Source organism: Platalea leucorodia (assembly GCF_965183815.1).
Source record: "Platalea leucorodia genome assembly, chromosome: 5".
In the NCBI taxonomy this organism is placed as follows: Eukaryota; Metazoa; Chordata; class Aves; order Pelecaniformes; family Threskiornithidae; genus Platalea; species Platalea leucorodia.
In genome coordinates this window covers 91221916-91245500 of record NC_138827.1, presented here as the reverse complement: position 1 = coordinate 91245500, position 23585 = coordinate 91221916, and the positions used below count along the sequence as shown (strand labels likewise).

Here is a 23585-nt window from a genome sequence, read left to right as displayed (position 1 = left end):
GACTTAAAGGAAGAACACTGCAGGCCCAGAAATCTTCTCCCAGCCTGAGGAGGAAGAAAAACACAGCTTGGATCTATCATTTGCTGTTTGCCACCATGACGTCAGCTCGGGGCTGAACTCTCTACCTGTGCTGGGACCTTAAATGAGCTGACGCCAGAAGAGAAAAGCACTTTCTCTTCGGTTTAGCAGCAAGTAGCAGCAGCAACAGAAGCGACAATGAGACACCGTGTATTCCTCGCTGTGTTGCTCAGCCTGGTGTTGAGCCTTTCGGAAGGTAAGAAACACTATCTTCTGCTTTGGGATTTATCAGGGCAGCTATTCTGTGGCAGTGAATGGATTGCTTAGTACTTTCAGCAGCTGCTGAGAGGCTGGAGGTCAGTGGCGATACACAATTCGGTATGTCTGGTTTTTGATTAATTAACGATGAAAAATGTCACTGGAAGCCAACAGTTCTCCTTGTTCAACAATGCAAAATCACTGGTGCTTGTGATTAACCTAATTTAGCCTATTCCAAGAGCAGTTTTCAGGACCTGCACACTAAACCCAGGTAACTCAAGCTCTATTACAGTCATAACAAAAGGTGCGACTGTTCCACCCCAGTACCCAGGGAAAGGAGTGCTGCCACTGGCCTTCCAGCCGGAGGCTCCTTAAACAGTCAGTCTGGAAAGCAGCGCTGCCTGAGCTGGCTCGCAGAGCATTCACTCCCTCCTGTTGAAATTAATTAATGGGAACTACACCACCAATTTGGGTGGCAGAAGGTTGCACCGTGGTCTATTCAGACTGAAGGGCAGGTGTCATTTCTTAATACGCTTGCTACTTTTTCTGGCATTGTGACAAACTTGGTAGTTGTGGGCCAGAGCCTCTGCCCAAACTTGCCTGTCCCCAATATACGTGACAGATATGAGGGAGAAGGAGATTCGTAGAAGCAGAGTTAAGGCAACTATATGAAGAATATTGTGGCGACCTGAAGCTGTGAGAGGACAGGAACTCCCAGCTAATATGGAGATAATGTCACAGAGATATGAGCCAAATTAAGACCTTCACTGATGCTGTTAAGCTTGCAGCTGGTGACAGGTGGTTGTGGGTCTCTGTTGACTACTGTGAGTGAACGTACGTATTTCCAGCAACACCTACAACATGCTACAGACCAACTTTTAGCTATAAATTATAAACATAGAAGTCTTCAAGATTGTCAGTTTGTTGGTTTTCTGTTTGGAGGCTTGTAGGTAACAGCAAGACGTGAAAAATCTTGACCCAAGAGCTGCTGAAAGCAATGTGAGCCTTTCACTTACTTGAACTTTGCATCAGGATGGGCCTGCCCAGAAACCTTTTTCATTCTAAGCAAACATTGTAAAAGCTGTGCAGGATGTGTCTGAATAGTACTGACTAAGGCCCTGCCCTGCTCAGCAGCCAGATGTCTCTGTTATTCCATAACCTCGGTTGTAACATCCATTTCTTTATCTCCGTAGTAAACGCCTAAGTCTATTAACAGATCCTGTTTCCTTACACAGAAGGTTGAGTCTAGGCAGACAGAGCCATAAAAGAGCCACCTTTGCTCAGGTTGCCTTTGACAAGCCCATCAGCAAGGTTCAACTGCAGCTAATGTGCTTTGCTGTCACCATGGACATGATTCCTCCCAAGTCCAAAGGGCACTCTTGGAAAACCGTTAGCGAGAGCCTCTACAAGGCTAACAGTTGTTGTAGACTAAGAACTAGCTCTGTAAGAGGGTACTGCCCCAACATCCTTTTGAGAAGGCAGTCTAAACCTGTATGAGAAATACCGTGGCCAGCGGGACCAGGGAAGTAATCGTCCCCCTGTACTCGGCACTGGTGAGGCTGCACCTCGAGTACTGTGTTCAGTACCCTCACTCCAAGAAGGACATGGAGGTGCTGGAGCATGTCCAGAGAAGGGCAACGAAGCTGGTGAAGGGTCTGGAGCACAAGTCTTATGAGGAGCGGCTGAGGGAGCTGGGGTTGTTTAGCCTGGAGAAGAGGAGGCTGAGGGGAGACCTTATCGCTCTCTACAACTGCCTGAAAGGAGGTTGTAGCAAGGTGGGGGTTGGTCTCTCTTCTGCCAAGTAACAAGGGATAGGATGAGAGGAAACGGCCTCAAGTTGCACCAGGGCAGGTTTAGGTTGGATATTAGGAAAAACTTCTTCACCGAAAGGGTGGTCAGGCAGTGGCACAGGCTGCCCAGAGAAGTGGTTGACTCTCCATCCCTGGAGGTATTTAAAAGACGTGTAGACGTGGTGCTCGAGGACATGGTTTAGTGGTGGGCTTGGCAGTGGTTTACAGGTTTACAGTTGGACTCGATGATCTTAAGGGTCTTTTCCAACCTAAACAATTCTATGATTCTATGATTCTAATACTCCAAAACCATTCCCTGTAGCCAACATAGATTCATATTATCAGGGTTATAGGAAAAACGTACATTTCTTCACATTGACGGGAACAAATAATGCTGCCTATAGGACTCAGTGACCAGTGGAGGCAGAAGCCTTGGCAGAGAACTGGCACAATTGCTTGTCTTTCCTCTTCACCTACAGGAGACTAATGGATTACTTCAGTCATCGTCTTTTTGATATGCGTTTTCTACACCTGCTTTATTGACTAGAAGAAAAAAGTTTATAACATTTTCTACACTTTGGATTTTCAAAGCCCCACAAAGCTCTTGAGAAGTGGGGTCTATTTTTCAGATGTCTGTTGAGATTTGCAATATCTTTTTTAATATACCAGCTCTAAGAGTGTGTTAGTGCCAAGTATTTTACTCACAGATACGTTAGACTTCTGGCTACATGTTGTTAATGTTTTAGATTAAATTATGATTGCAGCAGCATTAATTCAGAGTAAATATGTTTATTCCTAACTCATATATTAACTAATTTAGATGAAAGTTAGATCATATGATCCAAACTGGCCATTTGTCAGTATCACGCATCTATCAGCAAGGCTGTTTTATTATTTGTTCTCCTTACTTCTAGATAACAAAACCCCAACACATTCCTTATATCAAGAGTGAAGAATGACATAGTTTAGATATAAAATAAACATCCTAAAAATAAGTAGATAAAATACTTTGGAAGAGTAAACACAGTAACAGGTAATGCTGAAACCAAAATGTGAGGAAAATTTTTATCAACTGTTCTGTTATCAGCCAGGTTTCTCTTTATTCAGAAAGAATTATAACAAGGGAGGGAAAAATGACAAAAAATAATGTATACTGTCATAACTGCATGGAAGTGTAGTCCTGGAAAGAGGGTCTTGATACCACTGATGATAATGTAGCAGTATATGCATTCTTTGAATAAAAATACTGTGCTTTCATGTCCACTTGAATTTGTTACAGCGTAGGAGAAGGTGTTAGCAAAGGCAGTCATTCTTCCACTGCTGCTCTGAAGTAGTCCATATAGAGTTTTTAATGATGCTTCTCCTGAGAGCACCTTCCATAGTTGCAAAATATCTATATATGTACATCTTGCAGCGAATGTATTTTTTGTGGATTTAGCTGAGGTCTAGAGCAAAATCTGAACAGTCACTGTGAACATGTTAACTGTGGAGGGCAATGTCATGAAAATCTAATTAAAACCAGTGCAACTGCTGAAGATGCGTGATGGTAAAAGCACTGCATGTTTAAGGGATGAGCAAAGCAAATTGACATAGCAAGAGAGGGTGGCAACACTGGCACTAGATCAGACAAGAGCTCTGCTGGCTCTCAGGCTGGAGCATATGCCCAATCCAATGAGGTGCCCTTGACTCTGTTCTGGCAGCTGGTGCTGGCCGTGTGGAGCTGCCTTGGGCAGGTGGGGGGAGCTTTCCTGCAGGGAGACATGCGTGTGCCGGTGGCTGAGCCGGCTGTGGGCAGCGAGTGCAGCTGAGCTGGGGGCAATGCAGTGCCCGTGTGGGGCACGTGCTGAAGCCCTGGGATCTGGAGGACAACAGGTCATGGACATGTCAGACTACACAGGCATCATGGCCAGGGAGAGCCCAAAGGCAGGGCGAGGGTGCCCAGGGCTGTGGCTGCTCAGCCCCAAGCAGGTCCCCCACTTCCCTGCTCTGAGGCTGTCCTGCACACACAGAGTTCCCCAAGCCACAACAACCCCATGCAATGCTACAGGCTTGGGGAAGAGCAGCTGGAGAGCTGCCCGGCAGAAAAGGACCAGGGGGTGTTGGTTGACAGCCAGCCGAACATAAGCTAGCAGTGTGCCCATGTGGCCAAGAAGAAGACCAAAAGCATCCTGGCTTGTATTGGAAACAGTGTGGCCAGCAGGACCAGGGAAGTGATTGTCCCCCTGGACTCGGCACTGGTGAGGCCGCACCTCGAGTCCTGTGTTCAGTTTTGGGTCCCTCACTCCAAGAAGGACATGGGGGTGCTGGAGCGTGTCCAGAGAAGGGCAACGAAGCTGGTGAAGGGTCTGGAGCACAAGTCTTATGGGGAGCGGCTGAGGGAGCTGGGGCTGTTTAGCCTGGAGAAGAGGAGGTTGAGGGGAGACCTTATCGCTCTCTACAGCTGCCTGAAAGGAGGTTGTAGCAAGGTGAGGGTCGGTCTCTTCTGCCAAGTAACAAGCAATAGGACAGGGGAAAATGGCCTCAAGTTGTGCCAGGGGAGGTTTAGATTGGAGATTAGGAAAAATTTCTTCATGAAGAGAGTGGTTAGGCATTGGAACAGACTGCCCAGGGAAGTGGTGCAATCACAGTCCCTGGAAGTATTCAAAAAACATGTTGATGTGATGCTTAGGAACACGGTTTAGAGGTCGACCAGGCAGTTAGGTTAACAGACTGGACTCTATGATCTCAGAGATACTTTCCAATCTTAACAATTCTATGACTCTATGATTCTATGACTTTTCCTCCACTCAACGCTAATCAGTGCTACCATCTCTCTTCTTTTCCCTTCCTCAGAAAATGACACTGAAACATCTACTCACCCAACCGAGATGACAACCCCAACAACTACAGGTAAGGAGCAAAAAGCCCTCAGGGAGCCCCTTTTGAGGACAGGTTGGAGTAACTCAGTCTCGGGGAGCTCTGCAGCCCTCACAGGCAGGGACGTGTTCCCCTGCCTGTGTTTCCCCGCATTCCTCTCCCAGAGGAGACAAAGGTCCCCAGATGAAGGCTGTGAATCCTCTCCACTCTTCCCTCTTTCCCTGCTGGCTTTTGCTGCAAGGGGAGAGCATTGGGGAAGTGTGAAGAGGCTGCTCTTTTCCTCCTTGGTGCCTTTGTCTCCCTCACCAGTCCCGGGTGCCAGAAGATCCCTACAGACGAGGTGCCCAGGGAAGCCAGTGACGGGGCCCTGCAGAGAGTTGTTCCTGTGCCTGCTTGGAGCATGGGCAGGGAGGGAGCTGGGGCACACACCAGCATGGGGCTGAGTGCCAGAGGCAGCGCCTGGAGGCCATGGAGCCATCCCTCCAAGGCATCCTCCCTGCCCCTGCAAGCCCCGTCCCAGTGGGATGCTGTGGAGCCCCATCCTGGTGGGTCAAAGCTCATTCTGGGGTCACCCTGAGGAGAAGCGTGCCCAGCCCCTCAGCTCTTCCTCCATCGTGGGCTTGGATGAGCACATCCTTCCTGCTGGCAGCTAGCTTTCCCATCATGCCAGCCCACCATCTGGAAAGATGGGCTGCCACAGACATTCCCTGAATGGTCATGGGGAGAAGGCCACTATGTGGTGGTGGAGGGTGTGCAGGCTGCGCGCAGCCTGAAGGTACCGCTCGACCTGCTCTGGCAGCTGGTGCTGGCCATGTGGAGCTGCCTGGGGCATGCAGAGGGAGCTTTCCAGCAGGTAGAGATGCGTGTGCCGGCAACTCAACATGCCACAGTCGTCTAGAAGAGAAAGTCAGGAAGGGTACAAAACTGCTATTGGTGGGAAGGAGATAAATGTTGAGGTGTGGGAGAAGGACTACGAGGGAAAACACAACACCAATGAGGCACTGAGACTGGGGAGAGCCCAAAGGCAGGGCGAGGGTGCCCAGGGCTGTGGCTGCTCAGCCCCATGCAGGTCCCCCTCTTCCCTGCTCTGAGGCTGTCCTGCACACACAGAGTTCCCCAAGACTTTTCCTCCACTCAACGCTAATCAGTGCTACCATCTCTCTTCTTTTCCCTTCCTCAGAAAATGACACTGAAACATCTACTCACCCAACCGAGATGACAACCCCAACAACTACAGGTAAGGAGCAAAAAGCCCTCAGGGAGCCCCTTTTGAGGACAGGATAGAGTAACCCAGTCTCAGGAAGCTCTGCAGCCCCCACAGGCAGGGATGTGTTCCCTTGCCCAGGTTTCCCCGAGTTTTTTTCCTGGTGGAGTCACAGAGCCCCAGATCAAAGCTGCATCTCTTCTCCTGCATTCCTTCTCTGACCCTGCAGGTCTTTGCTGCAAGGGGAAAGAGTCGGTGATGATTTCAGCAACCCTGTCCCTCCTGCTTGGTGCCTTTGCCTCCTTGAACAGACCCCAAGACCCACATCTGTTTCACACATTGTTGCTATGCAGAAACAGTTGCTGCTGCACGGTTTTCCCCAAACAGTGTTGCCAAGCAGGCCATCATGGGTAGCATGTTCACGGGCTGATGGCTGTCCTCAGCCTACTCTGGCAGCTGGTGCTGGCCGTGTGGAGCTGCCTTGGGCAGGTGGGGGGAGCTTTCCTGCAGGGAGACATGCGTGTGCCGGTGGCTGAGCCGGCTGTGGGCAGCGAGTGCAGCTGAGCTGGGGGCAATGCAGTGCCCGTGTGGGGCACGTGCTGAAGCCCTGGGATCTGGAGGACAACAGGTCATGGACATGTCAGACTACACAGGCATCATGGCCAGGGAGAGCCCAAAGGCAGGGCGAGGGTGCCCAGGGCTGTGGCTGCTCAGCCCCAAGCAGGTCCCCCACTTCCCTGCTCTGAGGCTGTCCTGCACACACAGAGTTCCCCAAGACTTTTCCTCCACTCAACGCTAATCAGTGCTACCATCTCTCTTCTTTTCCCTTCCTCAGAAAATGACACTGAAACATCTACTCACCCAACCGAGATGACAACCCCAACAACTACAGGTAAGGAGCAAAAAGCCCTCAGGGAGCCCCTTTTGAGGACAGGTTGGAGTAACTCAGTCTCGGGGAGCTCTGCAGCCCTCACAGGCAGGGACGTGTTCCCCTGCCTGTGTTTCCCTGCATTCCTCTCCCAGAGGAGACAAAGGTCCCCAGATGAAGGCTGTGAATCCTCTCCACTCTTCCCTCTTTCCCTGCTGGCTTTTGCTGCAAGGGGAGAGCATTGGGGAAGTGTGAAGAGGCTGCTCTTTTCCTCCTTGGTGCCTTTGTCTCCCTCACCAGTCCCGGGTGCCAGAAGATCCCTACAGACGAGGTGCCCAGGGAAGCCAGTGACGGGGCCCTGCAGAGAGTTGTTCCTGTGCCTGCTTGGAGCATGGGCAGGGAGGGAGCTGGGGCACACACCAGCATGGGGCTGAGTGCCAGAGGCAGTGGCTGGGGGCCACGGAGTTGTCCCTGCCAGGAATCCTCCATGCCCCACCAAGCCCCCATCCCAGTGGGACGTTCCAGGGGAGACAAAGAGCCCCTGGTCAATGCTGTGTCTCCCCTCCACTCTTCTCTGCTGGCTTTTTTCTGCAAGGGGAAAGTGTGTGGGATGATTTCACAAGCTTTGTTGCTTTCTACTTGGGGTCTCTCCCTCAAGTAAAAGAAATTAGCTTCAGTAGGATATCTGGAAATACAGCACCTGGAGATGACTCCTGTAGACAATGAAACTTCATTAAGTGTTTTCCTTTCCACTTTTGGGGGGAGGAAAGAGAGTTACTGTATTTTTCCTCATTGCACAGAAAATCTCCTCCTCATCTATGATAATGTACCTATGGAGTTAAGTGAAAGAAACCAGGCAGGGTGAAAAGCAGAATTTGGTGACTTGGAAGAGAACTGTATTTACCATCCTATATATAACATATATTGAAATATTACTTTTAATTACTTATAAACTAATAAATTATGCATAGATTTGAAACACATATTTTAAAATCCTAACAGAATATATAATTACTTAGAGAAAGTATAACTGTGACCATTTTAGGCAAAGAGCATACCCTATAAAAAATTAAATTTAAAGTATATTTGAGATTTTCTAATGTGCTACTGCTCCCTGAATTTCTTTCTTCTGGTGGGTTTGGTATCACATCTTTCTAAGAGTTTTCTCCTTCTTATTGCTATACATGTTTGCAGGCTAGCCTCTTACAGGACAATTTTCAAGGAAGGATTAGCTGGAAGTTTTCGTGTAGTGCTACTAGTCTTCCAAGTGTTTAAACACATTGAAGAGGACCTGGGTTGGCTCAGGACAGAGGCATGAGGCACAGGATGCTCTGGATACACTGAAGATGCTGTGAGGGCGGAAACAAGAACCTTGCCCTGGTTGGGGTAGCAATGACAAGCTTGGCATTGGGGGAGAGGGAGAGACGGTAGGAGCCTGCAGAGCTTTCGGACAGAGAAAATTTGCAGGGAGAGAGCAGATTAAGTGGAGAGAGAGGTTGCCAGAGAAGAGATATCACAGGCAGGCATGCAGGGTAAATCACACTGAGCAACAGGTTGCAGGACATAAGGACAAGGCACTGGCTAGAGTACGGGCCAAGGTAGAAGCAGGATTGGGAAAGGTTTTGAGGCATCATACCATGCTGCCTTCGATGGCCTCAGTATAACCCAGACACTAACAGGGCTGACATATTAAGCTATTTTCCTTTTTCCAGGAATGACCACAGCATCATCTTCAGCAACAACTACAGTAGGTAAGTAGAAGGCAGCAGTCAGCACAAATCTGCGAAGTTTTGCTGCTGTAGAAGTATGGTGTAGTGGCCAGTTAATATAGTTAGTCATGTTATGGTGACAGCTGTAAGCCCCGCAACAAATTACTTAGCAGCATACTTTGATATCTATTGAGGTATGTATACTATGATGATTAACGTGGGAGCCTTCATTTTGTTGATGTGTCTACAGTAGAAGACCCTACCATGACACTATATTATAACAGGACAAGTACATACTAGTGCAGTATTAAAGATGCACGGCTATTGTAGTCTGCCTTTTTCTAACTTAGTCACTGATTTTGGCAACCCTCAATATACTTTTTTTGTTTGTTTTGGTTTTAGTTGTATTAAGTAGAGTTAGATTGTGAATGCTCAGTATGACAGATAATGAATTTTAGCCTTACTCTGTGTCCTCACTGTGATATCCTGTGGGATTGTGTAGGGAAAACAGTTACTATACGGACATTAAGCAAGCAAGACATAGCCATGTGCTCTTTAATTGCATCTATACTCTATAAAACATACTTGTTGTTTCCTTTAGTAGAAGTATATATGAACTATTTAATATATGAACTACTTTATATATGAACTGGCTATTGAAATATCATAGAAATCCTGATGTCAATTATCTTTCATTTTAGTACCAGGGGACCTGTGCAAGCCGGGCACTTGTGGAACAAATTTTGCTAAATGTGTTGCTTTACATAGCACTCATACCTGCGTGTGCCAATATGGATTCTACCATAACAACAGTGATTGCCACAGAGGTGAGTTGTAGAAGGGCAACCTATATTTTTAGTTACTTCACAGGTAACTGCTCAGGTGAATTTTTCTTCCCATATCCCTTGTTCTTATGTTATAACTGAAAACGTAATCAGTCTGGGAAAGCAACTGCTGAATAATGCCTTGCTTTGCAGACAGCCACTGCTACAATGACCTAGATTGTTATCTCACAAAACAGTAACAGCCAAAGAGGTTAATGTACTAGGGAAAGGTGAGTTCTCTGTCAGGCGTGCTGGAGATTAAAATGAGTAAAAAGCAGGAAAAAATGCAAGTGTAAATCTGACATCAGTATAAATGGCCAGGATTTAAAAAAGCCCAAACCCATGAAGACCTCTGAACCACCGGCTTGATTTTCCCTAGTGCTAAACGCTCATCACATTCCTGTTGAAGTGCATCTCTGAGATGCTGCTAATGGCCAAGCGTGTGAGCAAATGGGGCTTCTTATTTAAGTGCCAGCAGGGAGGATTCTCAAATTTACTTGTGAGCCTAAAGAAGCAGGTAGATACTGAATCACTTTCTCAGATATGGTGAACCATGTTAGCTGTTTAGTGGCTGCAGCTGCAAATTTGAAGTCCTTAATATAGATATTTTCTCACTAAATGCTGTAACACTTCAGATGGAGTCTTTTGTTAGCTTCAGGCCACGCTTACGGTTTAACATTATTCAGTTTCATAGTCTGGCCAGTTTGGTTGAGCCCAGGATCCTGCCTGTTTCCCAGGTAGCCAGAGTACATCCCCCATTGTGGCTGAATTGATTGGGCAAATATTTGTCCCCTACTGATTCCTCCAGTATATGAAAAATAACACTGATTGATTGATTTCTGCATTGTATTTCCCCATCTCTGACAGCTGGAGAACTCTAAGGTGAAACCCGACTTAATTGAATGCTTTCTAATTAATTAATATTCTCTGTTCTCATTCCAGGGCTACTATTCCCAGGGGTCATTACACTGAATCAATCTTACAGTGATAGTGTTCAATCTGTAACTTCTGTGCAGTATCAAGAGGTGTTCCAAAATATAACAGATTTTGTGAGTAACGATTTTTTAAATCTTTTGTGTACATTTAATGCTTTCCTGAATGTCATGCAGACAGAGAGGATACACGCTGCCTTTAACGTGGAGCCTAGGATAGTTGCACTTGAGAAATCTACTTCTTTCAAAGAATGCTTCATACTAGTTTAGACCTGTTCATAAAAGATTTTAATTTTGCCCTCAGATGTGTACATGCATGGCTCTTGCTGAAGTGAAGGGAGGAAATAAGTAATATCTGCATTTTTAGCGCCATTTCTATTCTGGGAAGTTCTCACATAAATTGCTCTGTATCTTTCACCATTCCCTCTCCAGAAACCATGGGGCTGAGCGGAGTATTCCAGCCCATTTAGTTTCCGATCTCTGCTGTTTGCTGAGGGTTCAGTAATACTCAGTGGTATGTGTAAAAATGAACAGTTTTATTTTTTTAATAGAAAGCTATCGTTTCCACACAGCACAAACTTTTCAGAATGGCTGTTCAGCCATGTCCAATTAACTAAATAATAAAGCTTTTCCATAAGCATACCAGTATTAGTATTTTAATGCTATTAGTGAAATGGATATCACACATTTTGAGCGTTCTATGATTGTACATAAAATCTTGTAACGGATTTCCTGGAGAATTAAGGTGAACAGTTTAATTTATACTACCATGTTGAAACAAGTGGATTTGCTTATGTCGCTTTCTGGAAGTAAGGAAGAAGAGTTATGCAACTCTACCAGACAGCTGATCAAAAAATATTCTTTATGTTATTAATGTTATATATAATGTTATAATTCTTCATGTTACTATATTGCTTCCTGTGAATGTTTTATCAGAAAGTAACTGCAAATTGTCCCTCCAGAATGTTAAAAAATATTTTGCTCAATTTTTTTGTCCAACATTTTTTCATAACATGGCTATATCTAGTGCATGATATGCAGCACTAGAATAGATATGTAATAGTACACAAAAGTGAAAATAGCATAGAAAATAATTTTTATTTTATTATAATGAAGGATAGTTTATCTTTCATTTCAGTTGACTGAGACACCTTATCCTTTTCTCATGGTGCCTCCTGCTTGTGTGGCAGTTGGAGGCAGCTGCCTCCACCAGTTGTTCCCCGCTTCATACAGGATGAGGGAGAGCAGTGACTTTTCTACCAACACCATCCAACCCCCAGTGCTTTCATCAATGCTGTGCTTCTCCCCACAAGATCAACCCCTGATGATCCCACTTCACTGCATCTTAGGGACACATGCCATCTGTAAAGATGCCTACTTCTCTCTCTTCCCTCTACTTGTATGTAGGTTGGTACCATGGAGACATGCTTCTAAGCGATGAGTCTGCAAGGGAGTATCTGTAGCTATCCAGCCAGTCAACCCTAATGCACTGCCTGACATTCATTCAACTTGTGTCTCTCCATCCCTCCACTGCTCTCCTATATTCCCTCTTTTACAGCACCATCCCACCGATCCTCTTCTGCAATACCTTGCGCGGTGGATGTGACAGATCAGCTTGCTTTATTTGTGCCTATAGTAGCATGTTCTGGATTAAAACTTTACAGCTGAAGCCTCAGTGCTTCATGTGATTTTGGTCTATGTTTCTGCTTGCCTTTAACTCAAATTAATTTATCTTTTACAGTTTAAGAATGCCTTCACTGATTTAGAAACCTATGGACAGACTGTCATTGTGGAAATTCAGTAAGTTCGACAGTTTGGTTTTTGCACAGTGCGTGCTTCCTACACACCTCCTTTTAATTTGTTTCCCATGGAGTACTCAGTTCAAGAAAGGATATGGAATGAGTTCAGTTCAGTACGCCTCCTGTTAAATGAGGGCATTCTTTTTGTATTTTTAAAGTTTCTGTGATGCTGGCCCCATTTTTACCCCATGAATTTCCAATATGTTTGTGAAGTGGGCTGACTGAGACAGCTCCACAGTGGATCTCCCACTTTTAGTACCATGTAGGACATAGCAGTGTGCTACAACTAGCAGCCCCTGTGATATCTGACATGTCTCTGAAATTGTAACAGTTAACTCTGAGGTTCCTATGAACAGGTCCAACTTGGAGTCCCAGTTTAATTTAAGAAATACCCTCATTGCAGAAGCTCACTGCTTCTTGTTGTGCATTTGCCAGTCTCTCCTGGTGGCAGGCTTTGCAAAGATGTTATTGAATGGGCTGTGGTGACTGTGGCTGTGGGCAGAGCTCCTTGCTGATCCAGGAGGACACTCTAAGATGTCCCTCCCTTCCCATCCCCATCTGTTACAGGTTACTGTCCCCAGAGCTCTGGCAGCTTCTCTGTGAGTACTCCCTAACCCACATCAAGCAAAACCTGGCATGCTGGCACACACAGCAGTGTAAACCCTCTCAGCAAACCCCATAAATTAAGCAGTTAAGCAGACTGTTGTTCTAGCTGAGTTGTGAGGGCAGTAACTTCCAGCAGAGCGGTTGTGACAAACACATGGGGCACAGTAACATCTCAAAGCACTGCAGCAATCTACCACTTAAAGGTATTTGTGTGCATATCCCAGCAGCATGAAGTTCAGCTGCAGAACAGAGTAGTCACTGCTGTTCTCCACTTCACCCCAGGGAGATTGCTGTCCAGCTGAATCCAACCCAGCTAGCATGGAATTAGCAGAGATACCTCTAGACTGCAAACACACCTGTCTGAATTCATTGCGGTCATACCCTGAATTATTGTCACCACGCTTCAGGATGGGTTCTCCACGTCGTGTCTGGATGACACCACAGGCTGATGTGAGCATGTAAAAGTTAGGGTCTAACAGATGAGGTCCTCCGCACTGCAGCCAGCTTGAGGATAACCCAGTAAAAAAATATCAGTTGCATGCCAACAGCACACAAAGGAGTGATGTTGTTAGCATTAAATTCAACAGCCGTTGCTTACCAGCTACCTATTTACGTCTGGATCTACTGGAAAGATGGCCATTAATGTATTCCTATGCAAGACTTGAACTTATTTTCAGGTGTCTTAGCAACCACCTACATTGTGGGATGAAAGAAGCTAGGGGAGAGAGGAAGGTTTGGCAGAAATCTTCTCTTGTCTTTGCATCTAGCTTGCTATCCATATGGATTATATAAGACTTTAAAATGATGCTATCTGTACTTTTCAGACCTGTAAAAGAAGGCAAAGCTTCTGTTCCAATGACTGTAACACTGATGAACCTGTTTACGGAGAACTCAAATGTAACCAATGAGACAGTTATTGCCGCAGTAAATAAAGCATTAGAAGGGTCGTCCTATGTCTCTCAGTACAGAGGTATGTAATTCCTTACTGTAGAAGTAAATAATCAGTAGAACCAGAGGTTCCTATCTTCAAAGCTGTTAGAACATTTCTGTGTGCAGCAAAGCCCATCAGAGCATAAGCCGTGTTTTTAAGGAGCTGAATGTTCAATCTTAGCTAATTTTGAAGACTCAACAATTCAGTGCTGGGCTTTTTTGTCTCATTAAGGCTTTCTACTTCCTGTATAAAGAAAAGAAGGAAAATACTTATTTCCAAGTAAGCAATGGCACGTTGATTTTAACCCGCTGGGTGTTAAGTGGCTGGAAAAATCAGGACACAGTATACACAGACATATGTTGTGCTTCTGAGAATAAGCCAGTGTTTTACTGGCAAAATAGGATGTTTTTAGATCTAAACTCTCTTTAGACTTCTTCCATAATTAACCATGGTAATTGGAATGAGGCCTCACTGATTAGCTACTGAGCTGAGTGATTCATTAGTCTAAACGAGTAAAGTCTTGCGTTACTAAAGTGTAACACTTGCAGAACAATTTTGTAAATAAAATATAGATTTGTTTTTCTCTTTAATATGCTCCTATTTTGAAATCAGCTTTCACAAAAGGCATAGCTAATAATTAAAGGAGTCCCTTTCATAGTTTATAGCCTGAGTTTGGTCTCTGAAGGTGACTGTCTGCACCTCAACCATAACATGTTCTGTGTGCTAGTCATGAGGGGGAAACAGAAAAAGCCTGAGAGTTCACAAAGTACCCGTGCAATCACATCCCCCCACTGCATGTCACCCACTGAGGTTTGTAAACCATTCCCACCACTGGGACATGGATCTAAAGAGCAACATGCTGGGCAAACAGCATGCTAATGTTGCTCATGAAATGAGCTGCATACCCATAAATATTTATATCTATATAGAACTGTATGGGATCTGGGCTTCACAGTTCAGTTGTAGAAAAAACTAGGGGAGTAGTGCTGGGGTTTTTCAAGATTAGTCAGAAAGTCAGTGTTCAGAATATGAACTTATGGATACAATTTCCCTCTTCATGGACTGGGGGGCCTGAAGGTTTGGAGGCTGAGAAACAGAAGGTCAGAAGATGGAATGGAAACAGGACCTTAACTGGTAAAGAGCGAGGGAAAAGAAAGGGCTGGTCCAAATGCCTGCAGTATCAATGTCCCAAAAAAAAGGACTTACAAGTTTTCTTCAGAATTGCTAAATAATTGGCTTATGATTTACTGAGCAAGTGCACTGCTTTCTATGAAATGATATTATTAGCACTCAGTTTGCTTCCTGACTCTTTCTCTTTTAAAGTTGCATCCTATTGCGCTGTTTTCAATTGTGATACTCAAACCACAGAATGTGAAGAAGATGAAGTTCCAACATGTAAATGCAAACAAAATTTCTCAAAGACAGAATGGGATGTTCATTCTTGTTCAGGTAAGAACCCTGCTACTTTATCTATCCCTGAAAGGCTGACCTGGTTATTACCTGTCTCAGTCCCTTTTTGAAAAGGGCACTCTGCAAATGTGCTGACCTCTAAAAACTCAGGGAATGTGTGCCTTATTAAGAAAGCCATAGAAACACATTCTCACATTTCACTTTAAACACATTGCTAATTCTATTCCAGTAGAATAAACTACTAAAGCCTGAGAAAATTATCACTAAAACCAGTGAGTGGGCAACTTTTTAAATGCATTGTTAAACTCTTGGTAAGAATTGAAACCTAAATAGGTAGAGGATGGAACAAATTGAATCCTATATTCACAGCCTTCTCTGCTAGGACATATTTTGGGAATAAATTCTACATGCTACCTCTTGGCAGCTATGGGGACGCTGACAGAACTGGAAGTCTCATGATGCACTACAATGATCTGTTAAAGCTCTGTCCATTTTTGGTAGTTCGAGGATTGAATTACCTGTGTTTAGACAGGTTTTAGAGGAAGAATGATTAATGGGATTTTTAGGAACTGTTAGTTGTTGGGGTTTTATTTGCTTGTTGGTTTTGAATCTTTTAATGACTACTCTCTTTGTATTTTTAGCTGTCCGCTTCAGAGTCCTGAGACGTACCTTATTTTCTTCTTATGAAAACTAAAATTTTCATACAGAAAAAAGGCCTAAGATATGAGATTTTAAGAAAAACAAGAAATATTGCAAACACTCATGATAAAATCATGAAAGCTGGCTACAATAAAGGCCAGTGACATGTGGTGCAGTGTAGGCCTTTGTGATCCCTAACCCATCTAAATCTGATCCAGTTTCAGATCAGTTGCAATACAAATCATCTGCTGTGAGATCAAACTGCAGGTCATTGCTTGCCTATGTAAGATGCAGCTTAGCCAGATTTCCATTCTAATGAAGCTGGCTGGTTTAAACAAAGACTGTTTAATTTTAATTTTGTGCTTTTGTATTTCAGTTTCTGTTCTACATAGGTATAGCCCTAAAAAAAACCATTCTGATGCTTTGAAGCACAACAAAGTTGTGTGTGTTTACAATGCAATTAAAAAAAAAAAAAAAAGAGGGGGTGGAATTTTCTCCAGTGTGGATTTTTTGGGGGCTATCTTCAATTCATTCTGTATTTCTTCCCTTTGAAAATACAGATTGTAGTAAAGACTGTTCTGCAGAAGAAAACAAGTACTGTGTAAAAGAAAATGGGACTCCAAAATGCAAATGCATGCCTAACTTTGAAGAGAAGAATACAAAATGTGTATCGTGAGTACTCAGCTTTTTCTTGCATTCCTGTGTTCTAGGCAAAGATAGGGGAGAAGAACATCTAACACAAGGTCACCTTCAATCTAGAAGAACAGCCTTCAGTTATGTGAATCAGAGAGGCGCCTAAGGTGGTTAGCAGGTGGACAAATTCCCATTGCGTCACAAGCTATGGCATTTTAATTGTTTGGCATTAGCCGTTGGTGTGCATTCGTAATACCTCAGAGGAAAGTCAAGGAGATCCAAAATCATCTGTGAGTCAGTGAAGAGGATAAACTACCTCACGCTTATTTTGTGGGTTGCCTACATAAACATAAACTATTCCCTCAGAGTAATTGAGCCATGGGAACTGGTATGCTGAAGCGTTTAGTAAGCAATAGGCATTAGAGCAAGGCTTGTCTCAAATTCCTGGAAAGTTGCCACTGATATCAGTGGGGACTTTGTTTCCTGATAACTTTCAGACCTATGTTATTTCGTCTTGGTTTTCCCTCTGAGGGTATTTCTGTCAGCTCAGAACCAGAACAGAGCAGTGTTGTTTGCTGGTGAAGCTGAGTAGCTGTCTGGTTGTGCTCTGCTCCCAACGAGAAGCAGAGGGACCTTACTCCTCATATCCATTAATGCAGCTCTTTTAGTAGTTATTGCTGCTACATACTGAACACTTCTTACCGTAAAGTCAATATATTTTAAATATAAGAAACTAGTATGGGAGGAAGATAAAGAGCTGCCAGTCATTATAGACCTTATATTGAGGCTTTTGATAAAGACAGTGGGTACCAATTCCAAGTGGCTCAGAGGTGTAGGGCTTAGTTCTTCAGAGAAATCAGGCCCTTTTAACATTTTTCAGGCTGAGAACCTGAAACTTTGAGTGCCCAGCTCACCAATCATTCTGAAAATCTCAGATTGTTTTACTTTAACAATGAAACTAAACAATTCAATATTAAGATAGTATTAAAGAGGAAACCTGTAATGAACGCACCTTGCAGAGAAATTGCTGATAAAAGGTGGAACTATACCATTGTTTTGTGATCATCTGCTTAATGACATTATCTTTCTTTTCTTTCTTTTCCCTTTTTTCTCTCATGTAGTTGTCCAGTGGGCTACTCTGGAGAGGACTGCAAGAACAGTAAGTACAAGAATTTCTGATTTGTAATTACAGCATGGAGAAATACCCAGTAATGTTTAATCTGGCTGAGATAACAAAAATAACTAGTAGCCGTCTTTAGGGGTGCCACCATCCTGTATTGATAGCAGGAAAACGTTAGAAAAAAATGAGAGAAATTCCACTGTTGCCTGGAAGGAAAAATCCTTCTTGAAACTCATGTTCAGACAGTAGCATTTCCTCTAATGACCTCTGCACTAAGCCCAATAGTTTTTAATCAAACACAGGTTATTTGATAGAAAAGCATTCAATCCTCATGTAAAGACATACAACGCTGAACTCAGTACCACTAATGCATTAGTTTCTCCTGTCATTAACCGCTCCATTAAAATGTCAGTGGATTACTCTCATTTGAACTGTTTCTGCTTTAATATCCAACCACCGATTCATGTTTGTGCTTTACCTTGCAAGCAAGCACTGCATAGTATCTAGTACTCTGTAATGGTGAAGAGATGATGGCCCCGACTGTGTTATCCCATAATTGTGATCATCTGGACCAGTTAACCAGACTGGCCTTCCAAAGCTTCTTCCCTTTTCTGAGTCAGTTTTGCAGCTGTTTGCTGCACCTTCTCCAGTTTCCACCATCGTATAGATTAGGAGAGGACATTCTGCATGCCTTCTAGTGTTTGCATGTGCCTACACTCAGAACATCTAATACGGTCAAAGGCAGGTTGAAAAATGAACAGTTATGGCTCTTCACTTCTCCGAATTCCTTTGGCTTTATTTGAGCAAAAGGTACATCCTCATGTGGCCCTTTGGAGTCTGCTGCATTCTTAACCTTATACATGTTTAACATACCTGCGTCTGCAGCTATGAGATCTTCAAGGGTTTTCTTTTAGTTTTGCCTAAAAGCTTTGGAGATTGGCTAATGGTAGTTGTAGAGCAGCACAGAGAATCTTGCCAGGTGTAAATGTTTGGCAGGAAGGATATTTTTCATCACATGGAACATATTTTTCTAGAGAAAGTTTTGGGAATTTCAAGGCCTTTTTCATAAAGCAAATGAAAATGCTAAATTGACATAAAATCAACACATTGTGAATTTAAACACGAATTTGAGACCTGCTAATAATAAACACTATTAATAGCCTCATCTTCTCCATATGGCACTTGGTGGGTACTGATGTGAAAAGTTTCCTGAGCAATAACCAAGGATACTTTACACATGTGTTTGGCATAACGTTCTTTTGAGAAATCATATTCCCTGTTGTCTCGTTGTATGCTCCTATGACTAAACATGCTGGATCGTTCTGCTGGTATTGGCACAGTTGCTGGTTTCATGTTGTGTATTTCCAGTATAGGCATTCAGTATACTAAGTGGCAGAGTCAAAAATCCAGACTGGGATCTTCAAGTAGGTACCACCAGTAAGGTTGGGTAGCTCAAGAGAGGCTGTCTTACTCTTCACACCCTTATCTTGAAATTATGCCCTGCAGGACACAATTCTCTCTTTATTTTTTCCTTACCATGGCTATGCAGAGCTAAGACTAGGTTTTAGTAACAATTCCATTCACAGTTGAAGGAAGATATACAGAATTCAGGTCTTCCTCCCTTACTCATTCTGGTTCTGAAGCAAGTTCAGTGAAAATGAATTTTCTTTGCCAAACATTTATTCAGATATGGGATATTTATGCAGTGTTCATAGTGCCACATAACAGACATCTCAAATCAGTGTGCCTTATGTGCCTAGAGCATGGGAAGAGCCTATTTGACACCTAACTACATATTTTAGCAGCAGTTTAAGCAACCCCTGTGCCCTCCCAGTTTTTCCTGTCCCTCAGCTATATGGGAACAACTACGTCTGAAGCCATTCAGTGCATGGGATTAGGAACTTGAGCTGGGATCAAAATAGCCATCCGGAAGAGATGGTCTTTAATGCAGATTGATTCCTTCATTTACATCATTCTGTGGCCACAGACAGTTGTACTGAGAGAGCACCAGGAGCTGGGAATGAATAACATTCTTTTTTTTCCTTCCTTTCTCTCTTTCTCTCTTTTTCTCTCTTTCTCTCTTTCTCTCTTTCTCTCTTTCTCTCTTTCTTTCTTTCTTTCTTTCTTTCTTTCTTTCTTTCTTTCTTTCTTTCTTTCTTTCTTTCTTTCTTTCTTTTTCTTGCTTGCTTGCTTGCTTTCTTGCTTGCTTTCTTGAGACAAAACTTGGTTTGCAATATTTACCATGAGCTTTCAATTGCTGTTTCTTGTTTGTTTGTTTTTTTCCAGATAGTGAACTCATCCTTATAATAGTGGGTACGGTGTTTGGGGCAATTATCCTGAGTTTAGTGATAGCAGTCTCTGTTGTTTCAGTAAGGTAAGATTATTTCTGACAATTGAATAGAAGCTGCATTGCTGCATGTTCCTAGAGAGCTAAGCAGAAATTTAGAGGGGGGGAGCGCTGTGAATGTGGTTGCATGCCTAGTTGGGCAGACAAATTCATTTAAGTCATGTAGCCATTAGAATTTGGTTTTGCCTGTGTGCTCTCCCCAGAAGTATTTATTCTCTTGCTGTGAATCTGAGCATGAAAGCTTCAGCCAAGTCTTTCAAAACACACACCTGACCCATTAATCATAATCTTGCCCTGACCAGTACTGATATGGCATCTGGATGAGACTGAAGAAGGATGCTGATATCGGAAGACTGTGTGGCCCAAATTCAGACCCTCTGCAGCTTTCCCTGCTGGCACTTCACCTCAAGGCCTGGCATGCCCCTTTCAGCTCAATACAGGTGGCATTTCCAGCCAAGCATTGATTTAAGGCTTGCTATTCCTGGTGTACTGGCAAATTCCCAATTGCAATTACACCTCCTCACTTCTTTCCACACAATATAGAAACACTCAAGCAGCTCCTCTGCCTTTGCTCTCAGCGCTGCACAGGTCAAGATGCCTACAAGCCCACCCGTAGCAGGCATAGCTTGCCAGCAGGTGCACAAGCTGGTGCCGAGAGTGTGCGATGTATGGACTTGTGATCACAGGCAATTCAAATGCATCATTTGAGTGTCCAGCTTTGGCTGCAGGCACAAGGGCAACTTGTCTTAACTGGGCCTAATGAATGCCTCATTTCTTCCTCTGAATAGTCAGTTAGAGCTAGTGGTGGTGAAGGAAACTCCTTCGCTCTAGCAACTAGCTGAAAGAAGCCAAAGTGCCCCTCTGTCTCTCCTAGCAGTTTAGCCCCATCTATGATAAGAGATGCCAAACTTTGCACTCTGTCATTGAGAACAAGGGTTTTGCAATAGGTATGCTAGAAAAACCTGTTGCATGTTTCAGAACAGACTGAGCATTCAAACTACGGTGGGAGTGGACAACTCAATAAGTTGGACTTACTCAATAAGTAAGGCACACTAAAAGGTTTTTTAAAACCTCCTTTGTTCTTTCATTTCCTCTGAAGAGCCAAACACAAACAAGATCCAGAGAAGACGAAACTGATAAAGTCGGGATATTCCAACCCAAATACCTCGGATAGACAGGCCACGATGTTCCCCAGAGTCCAGACCACTTCTGGCCATGCGAACCCAGGATATCAGCCAAACAACCCATATGAGATGCATTCCTCAAATAGGGCTCGTTTTTCGGACAGGGATTATGATGATTCGGTAAGTGTTTCACACAGGCGTATGGGAATTGTGTTCCTGCACTGTAGCATTGTGGGCTACAGACGTTGCTGGAATCTAAACTCCACTCTGTCCACGCTCCCTTCATCTAGAAGGCCAAAGTGGTACAAAGGCAACCAAACAACTGTAGCTGCAGCTGAAAAAATTTCCAGAGATTGGCACTCATGACCTTTCTAAAGCTCCAGTAGTCATCCTTGAGTCACTGGAGGGATATGTGAAAAGCAAGGGTGAAAGCGACAGTTTGGCTGCCCAGTGGTCTGCTGTGTCATAGGACATTTGTCTGTATTGACCGAGCACATCCTTCGGCACAGGCATGCATGCAGGCACCACAGGCTGTTACAACCTGTGCTTTTAAGCCAGCTGTAGTGTCAATAGGTGCTGCAGTGGCACTTCCCAGTTGCAGCCTCATGCAAGATCCACAGTCAGCTTAAGCTGGCACAGCTGCCCCAGAGGGTGGCTGGCCTCCCACCCGCTCTGCCACAGCCTAGTTCACAGCTAGAGCCTCTGCAGTTGCTGCAGCATTGCAAAGGGGTAAAGTGTAAAGTGCCATGAAAAAGCTAGCACAGCTTTTGCATTGATATAGCCCAGAGGAGCCTGTTCAGCAGAAGCGTGTCGTTAGCTGGAAGGTCTGTTCTGAAAAAACTGCCTGTTTTGTCCTTGAACTCTGTAAGGGAGCTGCAGAGGAAGCAGGGGCTTGAGAAGTGCTACGCTGTGATACAATTGATTTGCTGGGTTCTGCATGCATCCAGTAAATGGGAAGCACATTGTCCTTTCAAACCTCATTTAAATGACATTTTAGCTCCACCTCTGCGGTGCAAGAAACTACCCCTGATTAGTGAAGAAGATCTGTTTAGTTGTAATAGACTTATGTGTTTTGCAGAATTGAGGCCTAAACTGTGATAGAAGCAACACAAAAACCTGATGTTTAAAAACCAAAAAAACCCCACAACCCACTTTTAAAAAGCTGCCAATTAAGAGAAGAAAACCATCTATTTAGCTAGTTGATTGATCAGATTCACATGGATTTCAGCATTTCTCGCTTTCCAAAGACGTCAACTTTTTACTGATCAACATCTGCCTGTAAAATATATTTGGTTTTCCTTGAGGGCTAGTGTGTCATTTAGAGAGGGCTAGCATGTGCCGAACTATTCTGAGAATGGAGCTTTCTGACCCAGACCTACTCTTTATTTCTTTTCTTGTCCAAATTCTCTGTAGTACGAAATGTCACGGGAGCCTCAGGGCTTTAGGTTGCAGAGCAGATACTAAGTGACCAGAGCGGTAGAAGGATGGACGACCACTGCGCCAATGGGTCAGACGAAAGCCTCTCACCAATGCAGTTACTTCAGCAGAACAGACAACAAAGTCCATAACCTCAGATTCTCTGAAGATTTGCTAAAGGAAGACCCCTGCTTGAAAGAGATCATGGACAACTCTGAAACAAGGGAAAAATGAAGCAGAGGGTAGGGAGAAGAAGAGGACTTCTTTTAAAAGAACTAATGGGCTCCAATAAACATTAGACTTCTTTCAGGAGGCCAGTACATTGGCAAGAGAGTGAGTGTAGACAAGATACCAGGATTTTAATCCTGCTGGTTTTCAGTTCTTCTGGAAGATGGTCTACGCAATATGTGTGATGCTGAAAAATGTCAGCACCCAGAGCTTTGCCTGTATTTGTGCTCACTCCATTTCAGCTACAGGCAGCCTGCATGGCTTTGGGCAGATCAAAGCAAGATCAGAACTGTTCTTCATGAGAACCTGTTTCTATTTCCTATATCAGATACAGTCTTTTTTCCCTGCTCAACCCCCCAATATTTCCTATCTGAAAGCATTCAGTTCAGATCTCTGCTGACACACGTTGTGTGAGACAATGGTATTTGTCTGACCTTTTATGCAGCCTTCCTTCCCAATACAATGACAAAACCCAATATCTTCAAACACTGTTGTTCTCCATCTTGTACAAATATATTGATTTTACATTCTCAGCTCCTGGGGAAAGTGTTAGCATTTTTTTTCCTTTGTACTCTTTCTTTGTATTTTGATTGACTCATCTTAAGTCTTTTTATTTTTAATTTCTTACATACACTCAATAAATCTATCTGTAAAAGAATCCACATTTTACCATGTTTTACTGAGTGTGCATTATCTATTGACTAGCATTAACATTTCCTTATATATATAATATATATATGCACAAATATGTACATATATTTATAGATTAAGTTAATTTAAAGCATCATTTAATTCCATGTTATATTTTGTGTTTTGGTTTTTATATATGCAGATTAACTTTTCCTATTAAACATTATCGTTTCTCAGTACCAA

At 43.7% G+C, this 23585-nt stretch overlaps 1 protein-coding gene across 1 annotated transcript; it reads left to right on the top strand.

Annotated features, from left to right (window-relative positions):
- Positions 1–216: 216 nt before the first annotated feature.
- On the top strand, positions 217–22532 carry MUC13 (mucin 13, cell surface associated; the record flags this gene model as incomplete). The annotated part of the gene is made up of 15 exons (XM_082311481.1): positions 217–274; positions 4899–4955; positions 6103–6159; positions 6962–7018; positions 8707–8745; positions 9405–9530; positions 10470–10576; positions 12201–12259; positions 13689–13834; positions 15119–15244; positions 16405–16516; positions 17599–17636; positions 19884–19971; positions 21044–21248; positions 22482–22532. 15 exons carry the CDS (start codon positions 217–219, stop codon positions 22530–22532), a joined length of 1326 nt encoding a protein of 441 aa, XP_082167607.1.
- Positions 22533–23585: the final 1053 nt, after the last annotated feature.